This window comes from Rhinatrema bivittatum, chromosome 6, assembly GCF_901001135.1.
Source record: "Rhinatrema bivittatum chromosome 6, aRhiBiv1.1, whole genome shotgun sequence".
Classification (NCBI taxonomy): domain Eukaryota; kingdom Metazoa; phylum Chordata; class Amphibia; order Gymnophiona; family Rhinatrematidae; genus Rhinatrema; species Rhinatrema bivittatum.
The window spans coordinates 28,521,558-28,541,940 of record NC_042620.1 but is presented as its reverse complement, the minus strand read 5'-3'; the positions used below and the strand labels follow the sequence as shown (position 1 = coordinate 28,541,940).

At 48.0% G+C, this 20,383-nt stretch overlaps 1 protein-coding gene across 1 annotated transcript in view; it reads right to left on the bottom strand.

The window, feature by feature from the left end:
- The window catches only part of GLI2 (GLI family zinc finger 2), a 465,629-nt gene that overhangs the window by 31,545 nt on the left and 413,701 nt on the right, over positions 1-20,383 (bottom strand). The window contains exons 6-10 of the mRNA XM_029605177.1: positions 16,790-16,991; positions 15,426-15,630; positions 14,058-14,171; positions 3,166-3,297; positions 301-450 (exon numbers count right to left, since the gene is read on the bottom strand). Of these exons, the coding sequence (XP_029461037.1) occupies positions 301-450; positions 3,166-3,297; positions 14,058-14,171; positions 15,426-15,630; positions 16,790-16,991 (803 nt within the window). The remainder of the gene's footprint in view (positions 1-300; positions 451-3,165; positions 3,298-14,057; positions 14,172-15,425; positions 15,631-16,789; positions 16,992-20,383) is intronic.

Sequence of the window (20,383 nt, the reverse complement as noted above, 5' to 3'; positions counted from 1 at the left end):
GTATAAATCTGGAGCTAGGTTGCAATGAACTTTGAAAACCCATATTTATTCCAAGTGCAAGAAGGTACACAAGCCTCTCGTACCCTAGCACCCCCCCACCGCACCAACTTCCAGCCCAACACTACTACTTAACCTTATCGTCCCAAAGGAGGCAGCCCACAATAAGTGAAGCCCATTTGTCATTCCCCCCCCCCCCCCCGGTGTTACTGATAAGCCGGGCAGTCAGCGCAGGGATACGCCTTTGCACGTGGATGGTTCAGCGTTGCTGATTCTCCCAGATGTGCGCCGCTAGCAGCTTACAGTGCACTTGTGTGGCTTTTCCCCCGTGTGCCTCCTCATGTGCACCACCAGCATGTACTGAGCCTTGAACGGCTTCTGCTCTCGGGAGCAGTCCTGCCAGCGACAGACAAACTCTTTCTTCTCCCCATGGATATGGTCGTTATTGATATGCTAGGGGAAAAAAAAGAGAGAGAGAGAGACACTAAATTGTGGTGAGGGAAGAGAAAGAAAATCGCCATTATTAACAGTAAGCATTGCATCAGTCACACGCACACCAACAAGCAAATAACCTCTTAAGATCCGAAAGCGCCTTTCCACAGATATCTTATTTTTAAAATTATTTATTGTCAAAGCAGTGGCAGGGCGCATACAGGATGTGAGCAGAGTAGGAAGACCTGAGAGTTATGCAGGTCTAGAGTGTGGTATGGCCTTACCCAGTGACGATAATAGGGGCCATGCAAGATACACTGGGGGCATGAAATAGGGGTAAGACCATGATAGCTGCAGTGAGGGGGACTCGTGCCACGGAGGGGAGGGGAAAGGAAGGTGTCAAAGCAGTAAGTGGTAAGGAAGTAAAGAAATCTGTAATGATTTTTCTTTGATGAAATGTTTGTTTTTTAGATCCCTATTATTTGATGTATTGTATTGAATTCACTGGGAAAATTTAGGTTACTTTTCATTCTTCCATATGAAGTTCACAAAATAAGTTTATCAGGTTACCGAATGTTTGAAGATGGACAGGATCAGCAGTTAATAAGGTCGCCCCTACCAACAATGTCTGAATTTAGCAGTCTTGAAAACTAGCACCTTGCAAATCTTTCACAGGTTGTTAATTATGGTAGGGGCTTTTTTAATTTGATCAAATCTTATCTGCATTGTTTTCTTTTCTGGGAAGCCTTTCTGTGCATGCTGTGAGGGATGTGCTTTCATTTGAAAACCATACAGAAAAATGTGTTTTGTTTTTTGCGCCATTTTCAAATGCCCCCTCCCCCCAAACCTGGCTTTATGCGTGCAAACGGCTGCTACAGAATAGCTCGGGGCTCTATGCATGTAAAAGGATGCATGTACCCCGGGTTGCATTGCATACTTGTGTGCTCACTGAGCAGAGGTGTTGTGGAGGTGGAGTTGCAACTTGCTCAGAGAAATACACTTCCCTGCTTGGGGCAAGGGTAACTTCGTGCGAGGTAATCTATGCATGTACCTGGCCAATTACCCCGAGGTTTCTCAAAGCAAAATGAATGCATGTCAGTGCGCTTTGAAAATCCTCAGTGCAGTGCACAGGCAGACTTCACCACTGTTTGAAAATTACTCTCCCTGTATGCATCAAAATGAAAAACAAAATTGAAAAGTAACAAAAAAACCTCCCACCCTTACCAATGAAACACAAAAACAGCCAAAAGAAATAGTAATAAAAAAACCCCCACCCTAAACAATGAAACAAACAGAAAAAAGAATCAAAAAAATATCCCTGCACAGAAACCTCAAACTTTTTTAATACAACGTTGGCTGAGAGTCTTAATTTTGTGATGTGGACCTGCACTGCCGGTGGCTTTTAAATAGAGGGTGACTGACTTGCATTTGCTTACACCACAGTGGCTACCTTGTTTTCTGTTCCAACACAGACAGGCCGGTGCAATATCCGTGCAGGAAAATCGGGCGCTCAGGACTGGGCCCGCCTATCCACCTCTCCAGGGGTGCGCAATGCAATGGGCAAAAGAGCCGCTGTGTTAAAAAGGAAGCACCGGGGGAAACTGTGAGCACCTCCTCTGGATCGGGCGCCCGGGAGAAGTGGCCATGCGCGGGTTACAAAAACTGCAAAACTAAATCTACAAAGGCAAGTCGCATTAAAAGATCACCGTGAGGTAGACAAAGTGAGGCCCTCCTAATTCTGAAGAATGTTCCTTCTACCGAGGCAGAAGAATGCTTGCATCTTTTTGGCTTAGTGCTTGCAGCAATGGGCTGAGAAGCCGGGATTTGAATCCTCCTTCTGTCCACGGGCAAGTCACTTTATCTCCCATAGCCTCAGCGACCCACTTACGACTGTAAGCTCTTTGGGGAAGGGACTTCTCAGCACTGTACAGTGCGATGTAATGTACAGTAATGCTAAAAAAAAACTGATGCACATTATAGAACCACCCAGGATTCGTCTCCAGCGCAGGTGACTGTTAGAACAAAGGTAGCAGGTAAACCCTCGCCCAGGTGTACAGGGAAGAGAATTTTAAAAAGACTTCACCCAGGCAACTTAAGCAGTTACCTGGGCCAAACTCGGGGCTCCAGACTGCCCTCCCACCTCTGTGGGTACGAGTACCCGCACTGGGGAAGGGACGGGACTGGCGAGAGGCGTGCAGGGAATTTCATGGAGTGGGGTTTGCACCTGCAGGGAGTTTCCCCTGCAGAAGAATCACTTGCAGGCCCTGCAGGAACCATAACGCCCACCCCCTGCCATGGGTCCGTGGAGAGGAAAAATGCCAAAATTAAGCTCCAGAGCTGTGTGACGCTTAGGCCCGTCCCTGCTCGGTGCAAACGCGGTGCAAACGACCCCCGTCCAGCCTGACGTTGCGGGCCTTTCGCAAAACTTCCGGTGCTGACTCGGGGGACAACTTTTTTTTTGTTTTGTTTCAACTTTTTACAGACTGCAAGCAACATAACAACAATGCGTAACACAGCGCACTCCTCTGCAAAGAAAGTCCCCTCACACCACACACGCCAAGGCAGATTTATGAGGGATTTTAGGCTCAGGGATTTGAGATTCTTTTCACCTCCGACATTCTCCGTTTGCCGTTCCCAGAGTGGACCCCCCTGGCGCTCTGCGGCAGCCTCCGGGCACTCGGCCAGCCGCTGATTCACGACAGGAGGCACCGCGCTGGCTTTCTGAAAATGACTTACGTGGACGAGTTGGTCCTGAGTGTCAAACTCCTTGGCGCATCCTTCCCAGTGGCAGTTGGTCTCGTAAATAACTTCGGGCTCCTGCTTGCATTCATCTTTATCCAGGTCCTCCTTCAGCTCCATCAGATGCTCCTGTGGGGGGGGATGAAAGGATTTAATATGTCCGAGTTCTGGGGGTTCTCCTGTACAGTGAGGGGGGGTGTGGGGGTGGGGTGGGGAGGGTAATACAACTGCATGGGATGCATGGCAATTCCCTGAGCCTGCACATCACTGGGACCCCCTGACAGACTGCCTGCAAACTGTGTTTAATGGCTAAAGGGTTCTAATTTTGCTTTTCTCTTTTGATTTCTTCCCTCTACCCTTTCTCCTCTGCAGAGCCATCTGGGCGGCCACAGCACCTCAACATCTTTCTGGGGCCAGCAGAGAGTCTGCAGCAGCGGCGTCGGTGTCCTGTCTCCTTCCTGAGGCCCTGTGCTGTGCCTGAAACCCACCGGCCTGACAGGCTGGGGGGGGGGGGGCTTTGAACATCTGTCTCCTGAGCCACAGTGCAGGGCACTGGTGTGATAAGTTCCCTATATATAGCCTATTATAGTTCTCTTATAGCCTATTGTTTACTATTGTTTTATATTGTTTTATAGTTCTCTTATAGCCTATTGTTTACTATTGTTTACTATTGTTTTATAGTTCTCTTATAGCCTATTGTTTACTATTGTTTTATATTGTTTTATAGTTCTCTTATAGCCTATTGTTTACTATTGTTTACTATTGTTTTATAGTTCTCTTATAGCCTATTGTTTACTTGCTCAAGTTTATTATAGTTACCTTTTTTAACATTCACCTTGTAACTCGTTCTATGTAAAGCCTGTTGCCATGTTTAGTTATCTGTGAACCGAGATGATGTTCCCAACGTATCCCGGTATACAAAAACTCTTAAATAAATAAATAAATAAATAAATAAGATTAGGCGCCAGTTAGCTACAGCGTTCGATGCAATTACACGATAATGCTTTGGGAGCCACTGATCTCAGCAGAGCAGGCTGCAAGGTGCTGCTGGTAAATGCAAACAGCAAACCGAATGCAATTAAGCTTTTTGCATTTATACTGCATGAAGGTAACTGCAGAAGAGCTCCACGCAGGAGGAGCGGGTAGTGGTTGGATGTGGGCAGATCGTAGATCAGAGGTACCTATGCACGCGCTGCAAAATGGAAATAGCACAGGAAGAAGGACTTTGTGAGCTCATGAGGAAGCAAAGCGCCAGGCCAATATGGCTAGTGCCTTCCTTCCTTATATCCTTGTCACACATCAGTGGCAAGGTGTGCGGCAGGATTCCCAGATTTATTAATTTATTTATTTATTTCATTTAGATTCTTTTATATACCGAAGTATAGCAGGCTGCCTTCACTCCGGTTTACAATGTAACCAACATCATACATAAAACTCATTCATAACGAACATATTGAAACGTGTATAGACAACTAGTAACAATTCATAAGAACATAAGAAAATGCCATACTGGGTCAGACCAAGGGTCCATCAAGCCCAGCATCCTGTTTCCAACAGTGGCCAATCCAGGCCATAAGAACCTGGCAAGTACCCAAAAACTAAGTCTATTCCATGTAACCATTGCTAATGGCAGTGGCTATTCTCTAAGTGAACTTAATAGCAGGTAATGGACTTCTCCTCCAAGAACTTATCCAATCCTTTTTTAAACACAGCTATACTAACTGCACGAACCACATTCTCTGGCAACAAATTCCAGAGTTTAATTGTGCTTTGAGTAAAAAAGAACTTTCTCCGATTAGTTTTAAATGTGCCCCATGCTAACTTCATGGAGTGCCCCCTAGTCTTTCTACTATCCGAAAGAGTAAATAACCGATTCACATCTACCCGTTCTAGACCTCTCATGATTTTAAACACCTCTATCATATCCCCCCTCAGTCGTCTCTTCTCCAAGCTGAAAAGTCCTAACCTCTTTAGTCTTTCCTCATAGGGGAGTTGTTCCATTCCCCTTATCATTTTGGTAACCCTTCTCTGTACCTTCTCCATTGCAATTATATCTTTTTTGAGATGCGGTGATCAGAATCGTACACAGTATTCAAGGTGCGGTCTCACCATGGAGCGATACAGAGGCATTATGACATTTTCCGTTTTATTCACCATTCCCTTCCTACTAATTCCCAACATTCTGTTTGCTTTTTTGACTGCCGCAGCACACTGTACCGACAATTTCAATGTGTTATCCACTATGACACCTAGATCTCTTTCTTGGGTTGTAGCACCCAATATGGAACCCAACATTGTGTAATTATAGCATGGGTTATTTTTCCCTATATGCATCACCTTGCACTTATCCACATTAAATTTCATCTGCCATTTGGATGCCCAATTTTCCAGTCTCACAAGGTCTTCCTGCAATTTATCACAATCTGCTTGTGATTTAACTACTCTGAACAATTTTGTGTCATCTGCAAATTTGATTATCTCACTCGTCGTATTTCTTTCCAGATCATTTATAAATATATTGAAAAGTAAGGGTCCCAATACAGATCCCTGAGGCACTCCACTGTCCACTCCCTTCCACTGAGAAAATTGCCCATTTAATCCTACTCTCTGTTTCCTATCTTTTAGCCAGTTTGCAATCCACGAAAGGACATCGCCACCTATCCCATGACTTTTTACTTTTCCTAGAAGCCTCTCATGAGGAACTTTGTCAAATGCCTTCTGAAAATCCAAGTATACTACATCCTCTGGTTCACCTTTATCCACATGTTTATTAACTCCTTCAAAAAAGTGAAGCAGATTTGTGAGGCAAGACTTGCCTTGGGTAAAGCCATGCTGACTTTGTTCCATTAAACCATGTCTTTCTATATGTTCTGTGATTTTGATGTTTAGAACACTTTCCACTATTTTTCCTGGCACTGAAGTCAGGCTAAACGGTCTGTAGTTTCCCGGATCGCCCCCGGAGCCCTTTTTAAATATTGGGGTTACATTTGCTATCCTCCAGTCTTCAGGTACAATGGATGATTATAGTGATAGGTTACACATTTTTACTATTCGGCAGAAGTGTGAGGATATGTATAAGAGAGTAAGACTTACAAATTGGACTTGCGGTGGGAGAGCATGTATAATTAAGCAATTAAATACATAACTAAACTGAAAACACGCTTGGGTGTGTTAAGGAGACTTATACAAAAGGGAAAAGAGAAGTGGGAGGGAAAGGAGGAAAGGGTCCTAGGGGGCCATGGGAGGAGAAGATGTGCAGGACATAATTTGAATAGAGGGGTAAAGGAGAGAAGGTATGGGGAGTAGGAAGTGAATAGAGCATGGTTAGAAGGGGAGGTAGGTAAGTAAAGCATGGTTAGCAGAGGAAGTAAGTCTGATCGGATGGGATTAGATTAACCAACTCCGTCTGTGAATGTTTGTTTAAATAACCATGTTTTAAGTTCTTTTTTGAAAGATTTGGAGTCTCTGATCGAACTTAGGTAGACTGGTAAAGAGTTCCATTCTTTTGGTCCAGCAATCGAAAATGCTCTATTCCTAGTGTTGGAAAGTTTAGCAGAGGGAAGGGAGGGTATGACTAGTAGCAATTTGCCAGTGTTTCTTGTCGTGCGTGGAGATTTGGGAGGAATCTGACAGGGACCTCAATGTGAAGACCTCTGCTGCCTGTGGCCCCCGGGGATCTGGGCTGAGCGAATCAACTCATTTCACATGGGTCACCTTTTTTTTCTTTTTTAATTCTGACCTGAGTCCGATTTGAACTGGCAAGCTAGAGGCGAAAGGCTCTGGTTAAGGCTTACATGAGCAGGGAATGCTAATTGTAAGCACATTTCTAGACAGGCAGTAAAAAAAAAAAACAACAAAAAAAAAAAACCCCATGTCTGTAAAAAGAATTTTTATGTCAGCAAAAGCACCAGGGCTGATACTGAGAGGGCTGGTGAGAGGGAAAGTCAGCGGAACAAACCCGGATAAACGTGCCACGAAATGTACACAGCTGAGGTTAATCGGATAACTTTAGGAAAGTGACTCTTCTGCTCAGACTTGCCTGCCTAACGTTAGCCGGGCAACTGCCGAGCATCAGCGCCCACCGACCCCCACTTCTGAACACCACCCAGTGCTGTCTCTTTTTATTTGGCTATATTTTGTCCGGGTAACTCATTACCCGGATAATGAGACTGGAGGGTGGCTAATGTAACCTCAATATTTAAAAAGGGCTCCAGGGGCAATCCGGGAAACTACAGACAAGTTAGCCTGACTTCAGTGCCAGGAAAAATAGTGGAAAGTGTTCTAAACATCAAAATCACAGAACATATAGAAGGATATGGTTTAATGGAACAAAGTCAGCATGGCTTTACCCAGGGCAAGTCTTGCCTCACAAATCTGCTTCACTTTTTTGAAGAGGTTAATAAACATGGGGATAAAGGTGAACCAGTAGGTGTAGTGTACTTGGATTTTCAGAAGGCGTTTGACAAAGTTCCTCATGAGAGGCTTCTAGGAAAAGTAAAAAGTCATGGGATAGGTGGCGATGTCCTTTCGTGGATTGCAAACTGGCTAAAAGACAGGAAACAGAGAGTAGGATTAAATGGGCAATTTTCTCAGTGGAAGGGAGTGGACAGTGGAGTGCCTCAGGGATCTGTATTGGGACCCTTACTGTTCAATATATTTATAAATGATCTGGAAATAAATACGACGAGTGAGATAATCAAATTTGCAGATGACACAAAATTGTTCAGAGTAGTTAAATCACAAGCAGATTGTGATAAATTGTAGGAAGACCTTGTGAGACTGGAAAATTGGGCATCCAAATGGCAGATGAAATTTAATGTGGATAAGTGCAAGGTGATGCATATAGGGAAAAATAACCCTTGCTGTAGTTACACGATGTTAGGTTCCATATTAGGAGCTACCACCCAGGAAAAAGATCTAGGCATCATAGTGGATAACACATTGAAATCGTCGGTACAGTGTGCTGCGGCAGTCAAAAAAGCAAGCTGAATGGGCCAGATTTTTAAACTTATGCAACCTGTCGCGAACAAATCTACGCCTGATTTTATAACATGCGCGCACAGCCGCGTGCATGTTATAAAATCCAGGGTCAGTGCGTGCAAGGGGGTGCACACTTGTGCACCTGCGTGTGCACAGCCCAAGGGGAGCCCCGATAGCTTTCCCCGTTCCATCCAAGGCCGCTGCGAAATCGGAACGGCCTTGGAGGGAACCTTTTTTGTGCTCCCACCACCTTCCCCTCCCTTCCCCTATCTAGCCCACACCCCATCCCTAACTAAATCCCCCCCTACCTTTTATTTCTGAAGTTACGTCTGCCTGAGGTAGGCGTAACTTGCACACGCCGGCTCGCCATCCCCTGGCACAGGCCGCTGTGTCGGAGGACTCGGGACCACCCTTGGACCGCCCCCGAACCTCCGCCATGCCCCCGGACCGCCCCCCTGACTCACCCCCTTCCTGCCCCTTTTTCGAAGCCCCAGGACATACGTTCAGGGGCAGCTTTTCGTGGGTTATGCACCTATTTTACGTGCGTAAACCTTTGAAAATCTGCCCCAATGTTGGGAATTATTAGAAAGGGAATGGTGACTAAAACGGAAAATGTCATAATGCCTCTGTATCGCTCCATGGTGACACCGCTCCTTGAATACTGTGTACAATTCTGGTCGCCGCATCTCAAAAAAGATATAATTGCGATGGAGAAGGTACAGAGAAGGGCGACCAAAATGATAAAGGGGATGGAACAACTCCCCTATGAGGAAAGACTAAAGAGGTTAGGACTTTTCAGCTTGGAGAAGAGACGACTGAGGGGGGATATGATAGAGGTGTTTAAAATCATGAGAGGTCTAGAACGGGTTAATGTGAATCGGTTATTTACTCTTTCGGATAGTAGAAAGACTAGGGGCACTCCATGAAGTTAGCATGGGGCACATTTAAAACTAATAGGAGAAAGTTCTTTTTTACTCAACGCACAATTAAACTCTGGAATTTGTTGCCAGAGAATGTGGTTCGTGCAGTTAGTATAGCTGTGTTTAAAAAAGGATTGGATAAGTTCTTGGAAGAGAAGTCCATTACCTGCTATTAAGTTCACCTAGAGAATAGCCACTGCCATTAGCAATGGTTACATGGAATAGACTTAGTGTTTGGGTACTTGCCAGGTTCTTGTGGCCTGGATTGGCCACTGTTGGAAACAGGATGCTGGGCTTGATGGACCCTTGGTCTGACCCGGCATGGCATCTTCTTATGTTTGTATGTTCTTAATTCAGAAGCGTGCGCATAAGTGCAAGTCCCTCCCCCGCTGCGGATAAAGTTGTGCACATAACGGCACCCACGCGCAGAAGTCTACCCGCCTGACAGGAGGGTGACCCTAAGAGCCATTTCTGCAGGCGGGATGGCATTTTACCTGCAGGAATGCACGTTTACATTGCTCGCCCAATAAGCGAGTAACAGGACGCACGTGGAGCCCATAAGCGTGTACCTGTGCCCGCAGGGGGCAGAGGCATTCCCGGGGGGGGGGGGGGGTGTTTCACACAAAAATTAGCAGATGCAAGCGCAAACAGCGCTCACATGCGCCGGGGCTATTTTATAAACCTTGCACGTGTGTGCGCAAGTCCTGATGCGCATGAATCCCGAATTTATAACCTATGAAGGGTGTTCACCTGGTGTAAATCAGAATAAAACTCTTTATAGACCGGGACACTGGGGGGCGTGCAGGCTGAAGAAGCAGAGGGCTCTGGATGACCTAGAGATAGACTGGGCCAACTGGAAAACGAAGCGGTCAGACTGGTTATTTCCTTCACGCGCTTGCGCGAGCAAACGCCAACAAGTCCGAAGGAAAATGCGCAAGTAATGTTTCCTCTTGCAAGCGCTTAAAATTAGGAGCACAGATACGTGCACTAGGCAAATTTTATACAGTGCGGGCGCCCTTCCACGGACGCCATAAGCTTCTAGCGCAGGGGGTGCTCGCGCCCACGTACCTGTGAATATGGGCACGTGCACTCGTTTTATATTTACCATCACTACGCGCGTGCTTTTCCCATTTTCACATGCACGCGCGTGTTTTGCCCCATAAAAATCATTAAAAAGCCTCCCAAAAATCCCGTGCACCCATTAGGAGATGCAATTGGGTTGTGACGGGATAATATTCGAGGAGAAAGCCGGCACCCCCTGCCACCTTCCCCTTTGCAAACTGATGCAAGCGCCGCGGGGATAGAAAGCACCTGAAGACTTTACAACCACGCGGGCAGTTACAAAATCCACCCCCCGCCGCTAAAGCCTGAAGGACCTTCAGCAAAAACAATTTCGACCCTTCCTCCCCCCAGATACAACTCAGTATCTACCACTGTAATGAAGTTAGGAATTGATAGCCGATGCCCCTCTCTCGCCCCCCTCCCCCTGCTTATGACGCTCAGACAGACCTCCACCCTCTGCATCTGTCTCCCGACCCCCAGGGCGTAATGCGGCCGAGGGTCATTAAACAGGGAGGACACCAGAAAAGCTGTGAAACGCACCCCCTTTTGGTACAGGGCGTCTCGCGCGAGCTGTCACTTTCTCCCAGGGGACAGCTGTGTTCCGAGAGACTCCAGAGGACCCCACAGCTCCTTCCTGTTCCTTTAAACCTCTGGGTCAAGTCAGAACCAGGGCTGGGGGTCCCAGTACTGTGAGCCTTCATTCGCCCGGCTATCAGGAGAGGATTTCCCCCCACCCCGCCAACTTACTGAAGCTGATCATTGTAGGGACAGTGGGGAAACAGCCGCCCCCCCCTCAAATAAACCCAAACTTTGTCTAGTACTTTCAGAGAGGGGCCAGGAAACGTCTTAAAAATGTAAAGCAGGCAGCCTGCCCTATAACCGTTGTAAGGCACAGTGCGTGGGAAGCCCTGGCAAGATAGCATCGTGGCTTCGCTTACCAAATTGGGGAGGGGAGGGAGAGAGATAACCCCTCCTGGTCTCATTAGGCCCGAGCTATGAAGCAGCTGGATACGGCTTCCAGGCCGCGTGCCTCCTTTACTGTTGACGCGCTCCTAAACTCAAAGCCCGGGGGATGTGCCTCTCTGCCCTAATCGTGCTGACTGCAGCGTGTTTATCTTTGCCTTATTTGCTGTCTTCATCAATTTTACCAGCCCCCAGATGATTATGGAGAGAGCTGTCCCCATGCATCATGCCGGAGTCTGCTGCTGAACCGGAGCGGGGGAGAGGAATTTGTCATGAGCCCTTCTCTGCCGCTGACAATCCCGCGGCCCTCATATTTCACGGGGATGAAGTGCCCAGGCGCTTACGGTAGGCTCGCGGCCGGGATGAAGGATGCTTGGGCTGGATCACTGCCGCCAGCCCCTCGGCATTCACTGCTGCTGCAGGGGAAGGAACCGGATGCTTACGGATCTTCCGCGGGGGTCAAGTGCTGTGCCACCTACGTAAAGAATGGGGGGGGCCGCAAAAACATTTAAAAAAAAAATAATCAAACCCCAAACCTGCCCTCTTTCAGGCTCCCTACCAATGGAATTCACCAGAGGTCCCATCGGGAGACACATCTACCTGCTTGCAGTTCCCCAGTGCCTAGGATAATTTTTTGTAATGTTGCCGACTGAAGGATGGCAAACCTCTGCGGGCATCATACAAAGAATCCATCGGATAGTAGAAAGACTAGGAGGCACTGCATGAAGTTAGCATGGGGCACATTTAAAACTAATCGGAGAAAGTTCTTTTTCACTCAACGCACAATTAGTGCAGTTAGTATAGCGGTGTTTAAAAAAAGGATTGGATAACTTCTTGGAGAAGTCCATTACCTGCTATTAATTAAGTTGACTTACAGGTCGATACAGTACAGTGCGCTCCGACGCCCTTGGACGCGCGTTTTCCCTTACCCCTTATTCAGTAAGGGGCGGAAAACGCGCGTCCAACCCGCGGAACCTAATAGTGCCCTCAACATGCAAATGCATGTTGAAGGTCCTATTAGGTATTCCCGCGCGATACAGAAAGTAAAATGTGCATCCAAGCCGCACATTTTACTTTAAGAAATTAGCGCCTACCCAAAGGTAGGCGCTAGTTTCTGCCGGCACCGGGAAAGGGCACAGAAAAGCAGTAAAAACTGCTTTTCTGTGCATCCTCCGACTTAATATCATGGCGATATTAAGTCGGAGGATATTAAGTCCCAAAGAGTAAAAAAAGTAATAAAAAAAAGAAAAAAACATTTAAAATGGGCCGGCGGCTGTCGGGTCGAAAACCGGACGCTCAATTTTGCTGGCGTCCGGTTTCCGAGCCCGTGGCTGTCAGCGGGCTTGAGAACTGACACCGGCAAAATTTAGCATCGGCTGTCAAATCCGCTGACAGCCGCCGCTCCGGGCTAAAAGAAGGCGCTAGGGACGCGCTAGTGTCCCTAGTGCCTCCTTTTGCCTTTTTCTACCGCACCACCTAATTTAAATACTGAATCGCGCGCGCCGGGAGAGTGGGCATTTTTCCACTCTCCTGCGGACTTTACTGAATCGGCCTGATAGAGAATAACCATTGCTATTACTAGCAACGGTAACATGGGATAGACTTAGTGTTTGGGTACTTGCCAGGCTCTTGTGGCCTGGATTGGCCTCTGTTGGAAACAGGATGCTGGGCTTGATGGACCCTTGGTCTGACCCAGCATGGCATTTTCTTATGTTCTTAAGTCTCAGGTGACCAGAAATGCCTCACCTGGGTCCTGCAACCTGTCTACACCTTTCTGTGGCTTTTTGCCTTGAGTTCACCCTAACAGTAAAGATTCTCGTTGCGCTCTGGCTATAACATGCCATACGTTTTTTCTGATGATAATAAGTTGGATTTAGGTAGCACATTTTATCCAATAGTACTTCAGTCTCTCACACACACTCACCCTTCCAGTCCCCCATCCCGTCTTTTGGTCTCTTCTCTCCCCGCACCGCTCTACCACCTGCTCCGTTCTTTTCCCGTGCTCCTCGTTTTCCCTTCCCCTGCCCCCATCTTCCTCTCTTCCCCACCTTCCCACCTTCTCTTCTCCATCTCACCGTCCACCTGACGTCTAGGGCCCCAGGGGTGGAAGACAATGTAAAGGCGGGGGAGGGGGGTTTCCACAGATTGGGGGGGAGGGGGGGTTGGATTACACTGAGTAGAGATTGTGCCTTCTCTCCTTGGGGGCCAAAACTGGGCAATGAAATTGACCAGTAAAAGGCACCAGAGCGTGCATTTGGCCACCCCTAATATTTTTTCTTCACCTTGTTAGGTGCTCTGGACTGAACACTTCCGGCTCTCGGCCACTGAGAGAGGCACGGCGATCCTCATTACGCACACACGCCTGGAAGCCTTTATGTTTTTCTTAGTTCTACCATTACGAAATGACCAGAAGTTATGACAGAGGGTTTCAAAATCTACCTGCCAGTTTGGCGGTCATTGCTACGGCTTCCAGGCGATTTGCCGCCTGCCTGTAAGACTCTGCCACTTATTGCAGGCCATTTCTAAAGCCATTTATCAGTACCTGCTCCCGCTAAATGTGAAGCCAACTGAGAACAAAGGCAGGCCAGGCCGTACTCTGCAGGTCAAACAGAGAAGTGACCTCTGAAGGACAACCCCTCCCCTCCCCCCCCCCCAACCCCGGCAACCCGTGGCTGGGTTGTATTGTTAGGCCCCATGCCAGTTCAAACAGTGCAGTGCAGCTTTTTCCTCGGTGGCTCCCACTGTTTGTGGTTTCCTGGCAGCCTGCTCTTTGTAGTTTCTCGTGCAGCCTGCCTTGGAAGTGCGGTGTCGAAGGAACAGCGCAAGCAGATTTGTAGCCACAGTCAAATTCCTCCCCAGCCTCCTGCGGACCTCTCCCGTCGTGGATCAGTTAATCTGAGCGACCTCTGGGCTGCAATTTGTGCCTATTTTGGTGCCGGGCAGGGCGGGCTCGTGCCAGATTACCTGCGTGCTCGGGGAGATTGCTCTCGGCCCTTCCGCTTCTGCTTTGACCTTGCTGCGCTTGTTGATCACCGGATTTACCGTGCTGCTCACCGCTGACTCGCTGCTTTGCTTGCTCTGGGAAAAGGAACGAGAGCCCGCATGAGGAACCTGAAGGAAATCTTAACATCAGTCATGTAAGAACGACTTAGGCGGTGGACTATTCCCTGTGTATCACGTGGCAAAGAGTTCCAGTCTGTGAAGATTGGCTCACCAGCCATCAGTGCGTCTGGTCATGCCACAGACAGGAAAGACTGCTCACATCTAAACTTAAGTGCACACTGGAATTTACTAATCACGTTTTCAAGTGTTCTTTAAGTGTAAATAATTCAAATATCATAAATATTTTTTTTTCACCTGCTAACTTTCAGTGTCTCGGTCAGAATCTCACCAACATGGTGCCAACAGGGCTGATAAATGTGCCCTTCGTTTTTTTTCTTCCTATCCACCACAACTTAAGCCGTTGCACTGGACGAGCTCCACTCCAGGGCTGTGCAAAGTGCCTCCCTCCTGGAGCCCGAAATAATAAGTGCGGGCCTTTTAATGCCACTCGAGCAATACCCGCAGTAAAATGATTCCCTCCCAGCAGCTGCAAGCAGAGCCCGGCACCTGGTCTACCACGTGGCGGCGCTGCTGCTCCCCGTGTGCCCTGCACATACGGTACACAGACCTCCTGTTTCCAAGATGTACGCTACTCACACCCCTCTCTGCAAGGGGCCTGGAGCAGCCCTGGCTGAATGTATTTAACGATTCTTTTAACTAGGAGTCTGAAGCTGTTGCTTCACAACGTCCTCCTCTATTTCCTAGAGACAAAACATAAGAGTCGTTCTTTTCTCCCATGTTGCCAGGGAAGCTCATTTTCAAAGGAAAATGTAAATGAAACATATTATCGTAGCAATTTTCAAAAGCCATTTATCCGCCTTACGTGCACTTTACGTGGGTGAAACCCAATGGCAATTCAATAGCATATACCGCAGCAATATTCACTTTGAAAATTGCTATTGAATTCTCAATAGGTTTCGCCCACGCAAAGTGCGTTTAACGCGGGTAAATGGCTTTGGAAAATTGCTACGATAGTATGTTACGTTTACATTTTCCTTTGAAAATTACCCTGTTAGCGTTTATTTCGTTTATTGAAACAAAAGGTTCTCTTCTGCCTAAGAGGGGGATTCTATCTGATAAGCTGATGCCCCCCCCTCATGACATACGACGGAAAACAGAAGAAAGAAAACGGACGGCTGTTAATACGGTGATCCAATCTGCAGAATCATACGCATCCTCCAGACCTGCGATTCGTTTCTTGTTGAAGCGAGAGCAGATGCGGCCCCCTACCTGGTTGGACTCGGACACGCAGTTGCCGACCTGCACGGGGGATGGGTTGACAGAGATGACGGCCATGTGGTGGCGTGGGGGGAAGGTGGGGGACGGCTGGATCAGAGGAGGAGTGTGTCCGAAGGCGGAGCTGAGGCCCCTCTGCTGGCTGAGGATCTGCTGGTACGCCACCGGATTAATAGGGTGAGGGAAGCTGAAAGCTGGGCTGGAAAAAACAAAAAAAACCAAAAACAAATAAGAGAGCTACTGGAACAGGTGGACCGCAATTCCAGCTGACGATGCCACGTGACGCAGCGTGGTGGGTTCCATCGTGGACCCTCGGTGAACACCTACTACACCGCTCGTCATAATAAGAACCACACTGAAGTCAACGTTCAGAGAAGCGGCGAGTGGACCAGTTATCTGAGTAAAGCTGGCCAGATAAACTCGTCACGGATAGTCAGCAGGATAAACGTCCCGCTGGATATACTTGAGATTAAAAGTCATCCAGCTAACGTTACCTGTGTAACTTTAAACCTAGCCAGATATATTATGAATATAACCGGGTAAGTGAAAACAAACAAACCGACCCTTGCAGGCCAGCAGGCCTGATCTGCCACTGCTTGTCCAACTCGGGCCCTAGCAACCCGAGGACCGCCTCTCCCCCTCCTGCCACAATATTTAGTCAAAAGGCTTCAAGCCCTCTCTGGCTACTGAATGGACTACTCAGAGATGAGTTTTAATGGGCTAGTAAAAAAAAAAAAAAAAAAAAAGATATGTATAAGATGTACCTTAATTGCTGTGTTAATATTTGCTTGCGTGGGACTTTCATCCCAAGCTCTGTACTTTCAAATAAGACAGGGGATGCAGACAACGGAATGAAGAAAATAATTTTCTAGGCCTACTTTCACCCTATAGAGAGAAATTCCGCAGGCCAGCCGGCACAGTCTGCGGTGGAATTTAGCCATGCCACACGGATTAGCATCCCTGGGCTTACAGAAACTGCCGTGGGATTTCTGAAGCCCACACAGTAATCATAGGATCGAGCTGAACATCTGTCCTGAACCCACCGCTGGCACAATGATATTACTTCGGTTTTAGCTCAGAGGGAAGAGCGCCCCCTGCCGAGCCAGGAGCAAAGCTTCCTATAACATTTGGTATTTCCTGGAGGTCTCCCATGGCAAGGGCCCAACCTTGCTGTTTTTCTCAGATCTCAGGGGATCAGAATATAAAATACTGCTTTATACTCTTGCGGACGTTTGAAATAAGTTATGACTTATTTGGTGTTTGCTGACATGATGTTTCCTGCACGCACGGACTAAAGAAAAAAAAAAAGCAGTTCCCTAATTGGCAACCATTTAACTGACAGTGCTACACTGCATTACCTTATTGCCCCTGCAGACAAATGCCCATAGGAACCACTGGCTGCAGAGCTACTTCTGGAGTTATTGATGTACGCCACCAGAGAATTAGGGGAGGTCCTGATCATGGTCTGAAGATCAATGCTGGCGTCGGAGAGAGGAGATATAGACAGAGCTCGCTTTCTGCTCAGCCGCGGCGTGACCCTAGGACTTGAGAATCGTGACACTGCAGGAAAGAGAAATGTTTATTATATACGATGGGAAACAGAGCAGCAGACGAGGGACAGACCTGGCAGAAGACAGGCTATTCAGAGTACAGACTGGGAAAGCTGGACACTCTCGACCATTACTCACTGCGTGACCTCGAGGTCACCGAAGATACAAGCGCTCAGGTGTGGCGTTATTGGGTTACCTGATACAAGGTTATGGTGCACTCAAGAGCGTTATTCAAATAATACATTTTATTATGGACTAATCTTAAGAAACAACCAGGCTGAATAAGTAGGGACTTATCAGACTAAATGGCAGCGTTTAAATATTCGGCCACGCTCAGTGGCTGCCACATAGCTGGATAAGTACATATGTGGCTTAAGTATTTATCCAGCTAAGTGGTGGGTGGGATGGGGGGGTCATAACAGGGAGGAGCTAGTTATCTGGCTAAGTCAGCTGGATAAATACAGGTGTTTCGGACTTATCCAGCTTCACTAAGCCACGGTATTCTCCCCAAGGGAAAAACGCCACGTGAGTCACATAAGCCGCGGTAAACGAACCCCGCCGCTTTCTGACTCCCGTGGTATTATTCCCAGCGGGAAAACGCTGCAGCCAAGGGTACATTCCAGTGAGAAAAATACCACGGCAGCAAAGGGCCCTCCACCAACGCGCGACAGCAGTTTCAGGACTGCGGGGCTGCCACTGCTTAAAGGGGTCGCTTACCCCCCCCCCAAAGTACTGAAAGCCCCCGAGAGTCTGCAGGGACCCCCTGTTCCACCCCAACCGCCGTCGCAAGTGACCCCCATTATTGTAAAAAATGTAAAAATGATGTGCCCCCAACCCCAACTCTTTGCTCACAAATTCTGGCTCTAGGAGGCAGGGACCCCATTTCCCCCAGATTCCCCCTTTCTGAAAAATAAATTGTTCTGGTGGTCCGGGGGATCATCCCACGCCCACAACCCTCTCCTCACACATACAAAGATCCCTGGTGTTCTAGGAGACCCCCCCCCCCCGATCCCCAGTCCATGGACCCTCCCCTAACTAAAAAGGTCAGTCTGGTGGTCCGGTGGGGGCCTAGAGTGCCCCCTAGGCTCTGAGCCTGGGCAGTGGTCAATTTCCAAAATGCACCACCCATCCTTCCTCTAGGGGCAAAGGCCGGGCAGTGACATTTTGGAAAATGGCTGCCATCTGGGCCTGGAGCCTGGGGAGCTCTTCAGGCTCTCACTAGACCACCAGGGTCCAATTTGTAGGAAAGGGGGAATCAGGGCGGTGGACTAGGGTGGGGATTGGGGGTCCCCTAGGCCAGTGGCTCTCAACCTTTTCTATTGGGAAACACCTGGCACAGGATGCTCACATGTGTGACACAACGAACACACGACCATCACGGAGCTAAACGTAAACATATATTCTGCATCCTCAGAAACCCCCTGACCCCCAACAAAAGGTGCAGAGCAGAACTAGGATATTTCCCCATACAACTCACCCTACAAAAAAAAAGATATTCCGATTCTGGGGTCATCTCAACAACGGCAACGCGCACTCCCTCTAACTGCCAGGTGCATAGAGAAATACAAAAGCTGCCCGTGTGTAGCAAACCTGCCACACCATAATAGCATTAACTCCGAGGACTCAATCAGCAAATATCCCTAGCTATGAAAAGGCAGCAGTGCACTACCAGTGCATGTCCTACTGAGAAAACACGAAAAATAAGGCTGACACGTGTGTCTGCATGCTCGTAAAATACCTCACCTCGGTCACACACTCACACAGAGAACCGGTGGTCACCAAACACAGACTAAAGGACCACAAATTACAAACGTGGAGACAAAACTGGAATGGAAACCCCGCAAAGCCACCCTGCATGCAGTGCAAAACTGGAGAACTAGAAACAGAAATACATTTCCTCCTACACGAAGCAAAGTACAAAGACAGAAGAAATGCACGTTCCCAAAACTGATATATTATGGCTCTTGCACCCGGTCACTCCCCTCTCCATGACCCCATCACCCCTCACTTTTCCCAATTACTCCCTTTCAATCATCCCCTCTCGCTCACATCCCTGCCCAGCATCCTCTTCCCTCTGCTCCTCTGCTTGACTCTCCCATACCCTTTCCTGCTCAGCAGCTCTCCCACCCTCTCCATTCCATCTCTCCCTGCCCAGCATCCCCAACCTCCTTCCCCCACTCCCCCACCAGGTGAAGAGTGCATCACTTCCAGGCCCGGCGGGGGAAGGTAAAGTCGGTGTCCTGTCGGGTCCAGAGCAGCAGGAGTTGGCAGTGTCTCTCTCTCTGATCTGGGTGAAGGAGGAAACGGCCTCCCGCTGGGCCAGAAAGAGGAGAAGGGAGCCAGAGTGGCCTCCTGTCAGGCCTGATAAAGGAGAAGTCCATTGATTCCCACCCGGGCTGATGAGACAGCAGCCTCCCACCACCCAGGACCTCCCGACACACCTGTTGAGAACCAATGCACTAGACCACCCGGGATCGTTTATGTGTAAGGAGGGGGTCCGGGGAATAGGGGTCAGGCAGCCCACTGGACAGCCAGGGCAAGGTTTTTCTAAACAGAAGGTGTCAGGAGAGGGGGTCCCTGCCTTCAGCCTCTGAAGGCCAGATTTTTTGAGTGAAGGGGCAAGGATGGTGGTGGGATCAGGGTTTACATCGGTCTTAAAAATATTTTTTATTTTTACAAATACTGGCCACTAGCAAGGGGGGGGGGGGGGTAGGTGGGGGGTGGGACTAAGCTGATCCCTGTGGTTCTGGGGGCCTTCTCGGGGGCCTCTTTAAGACAGTGCCCGGGGGCATCACCGGCAACGAACACTGGACTGCAGACGTTACATGCTATGTTAAAATACTCAACGCACTACTTTGCCCCTTGAAGAAGGACAGTATGTCCAAAACATGGGTCCGTGTCGGGCGTTAGACCTCGGAAACCAGCAGAGACGTTTCATAGCGAACATTGCCAGTGAACCTTGAAGATAATACTACAGTTTGAAGTGGATTATTGCACATCACCATAACATTATCGTTTGCTGAAAGTGAATTCCTTCACACCACGATATCCACAGCTAAGGGACTGTATATATTTACTATCACATATCTTTTTTGGTAATTACCAATTTATTTGCAACAAAAAATGTCTTTAAAAAAATGCAGTTTTGGGATGAAATATTGGTTTTCTTTATGACCTATGATTATATATAAGGTTGAGTCAAAAAGTGGTTTCACGCACGATGATACCTAGTATGATGCTCATTATAATACAGTGGGACTTTATTGATTACTGAATTGTTGAGATTTGGTGGCCTATTTTCTCAGTTATTTCTGTCACTCCACCCTTCTCTACCTATATTTGGACGTTCGAGGAGTCTTTTAGATTACTACGCCTATTATACACACACAGATAAATATCTGC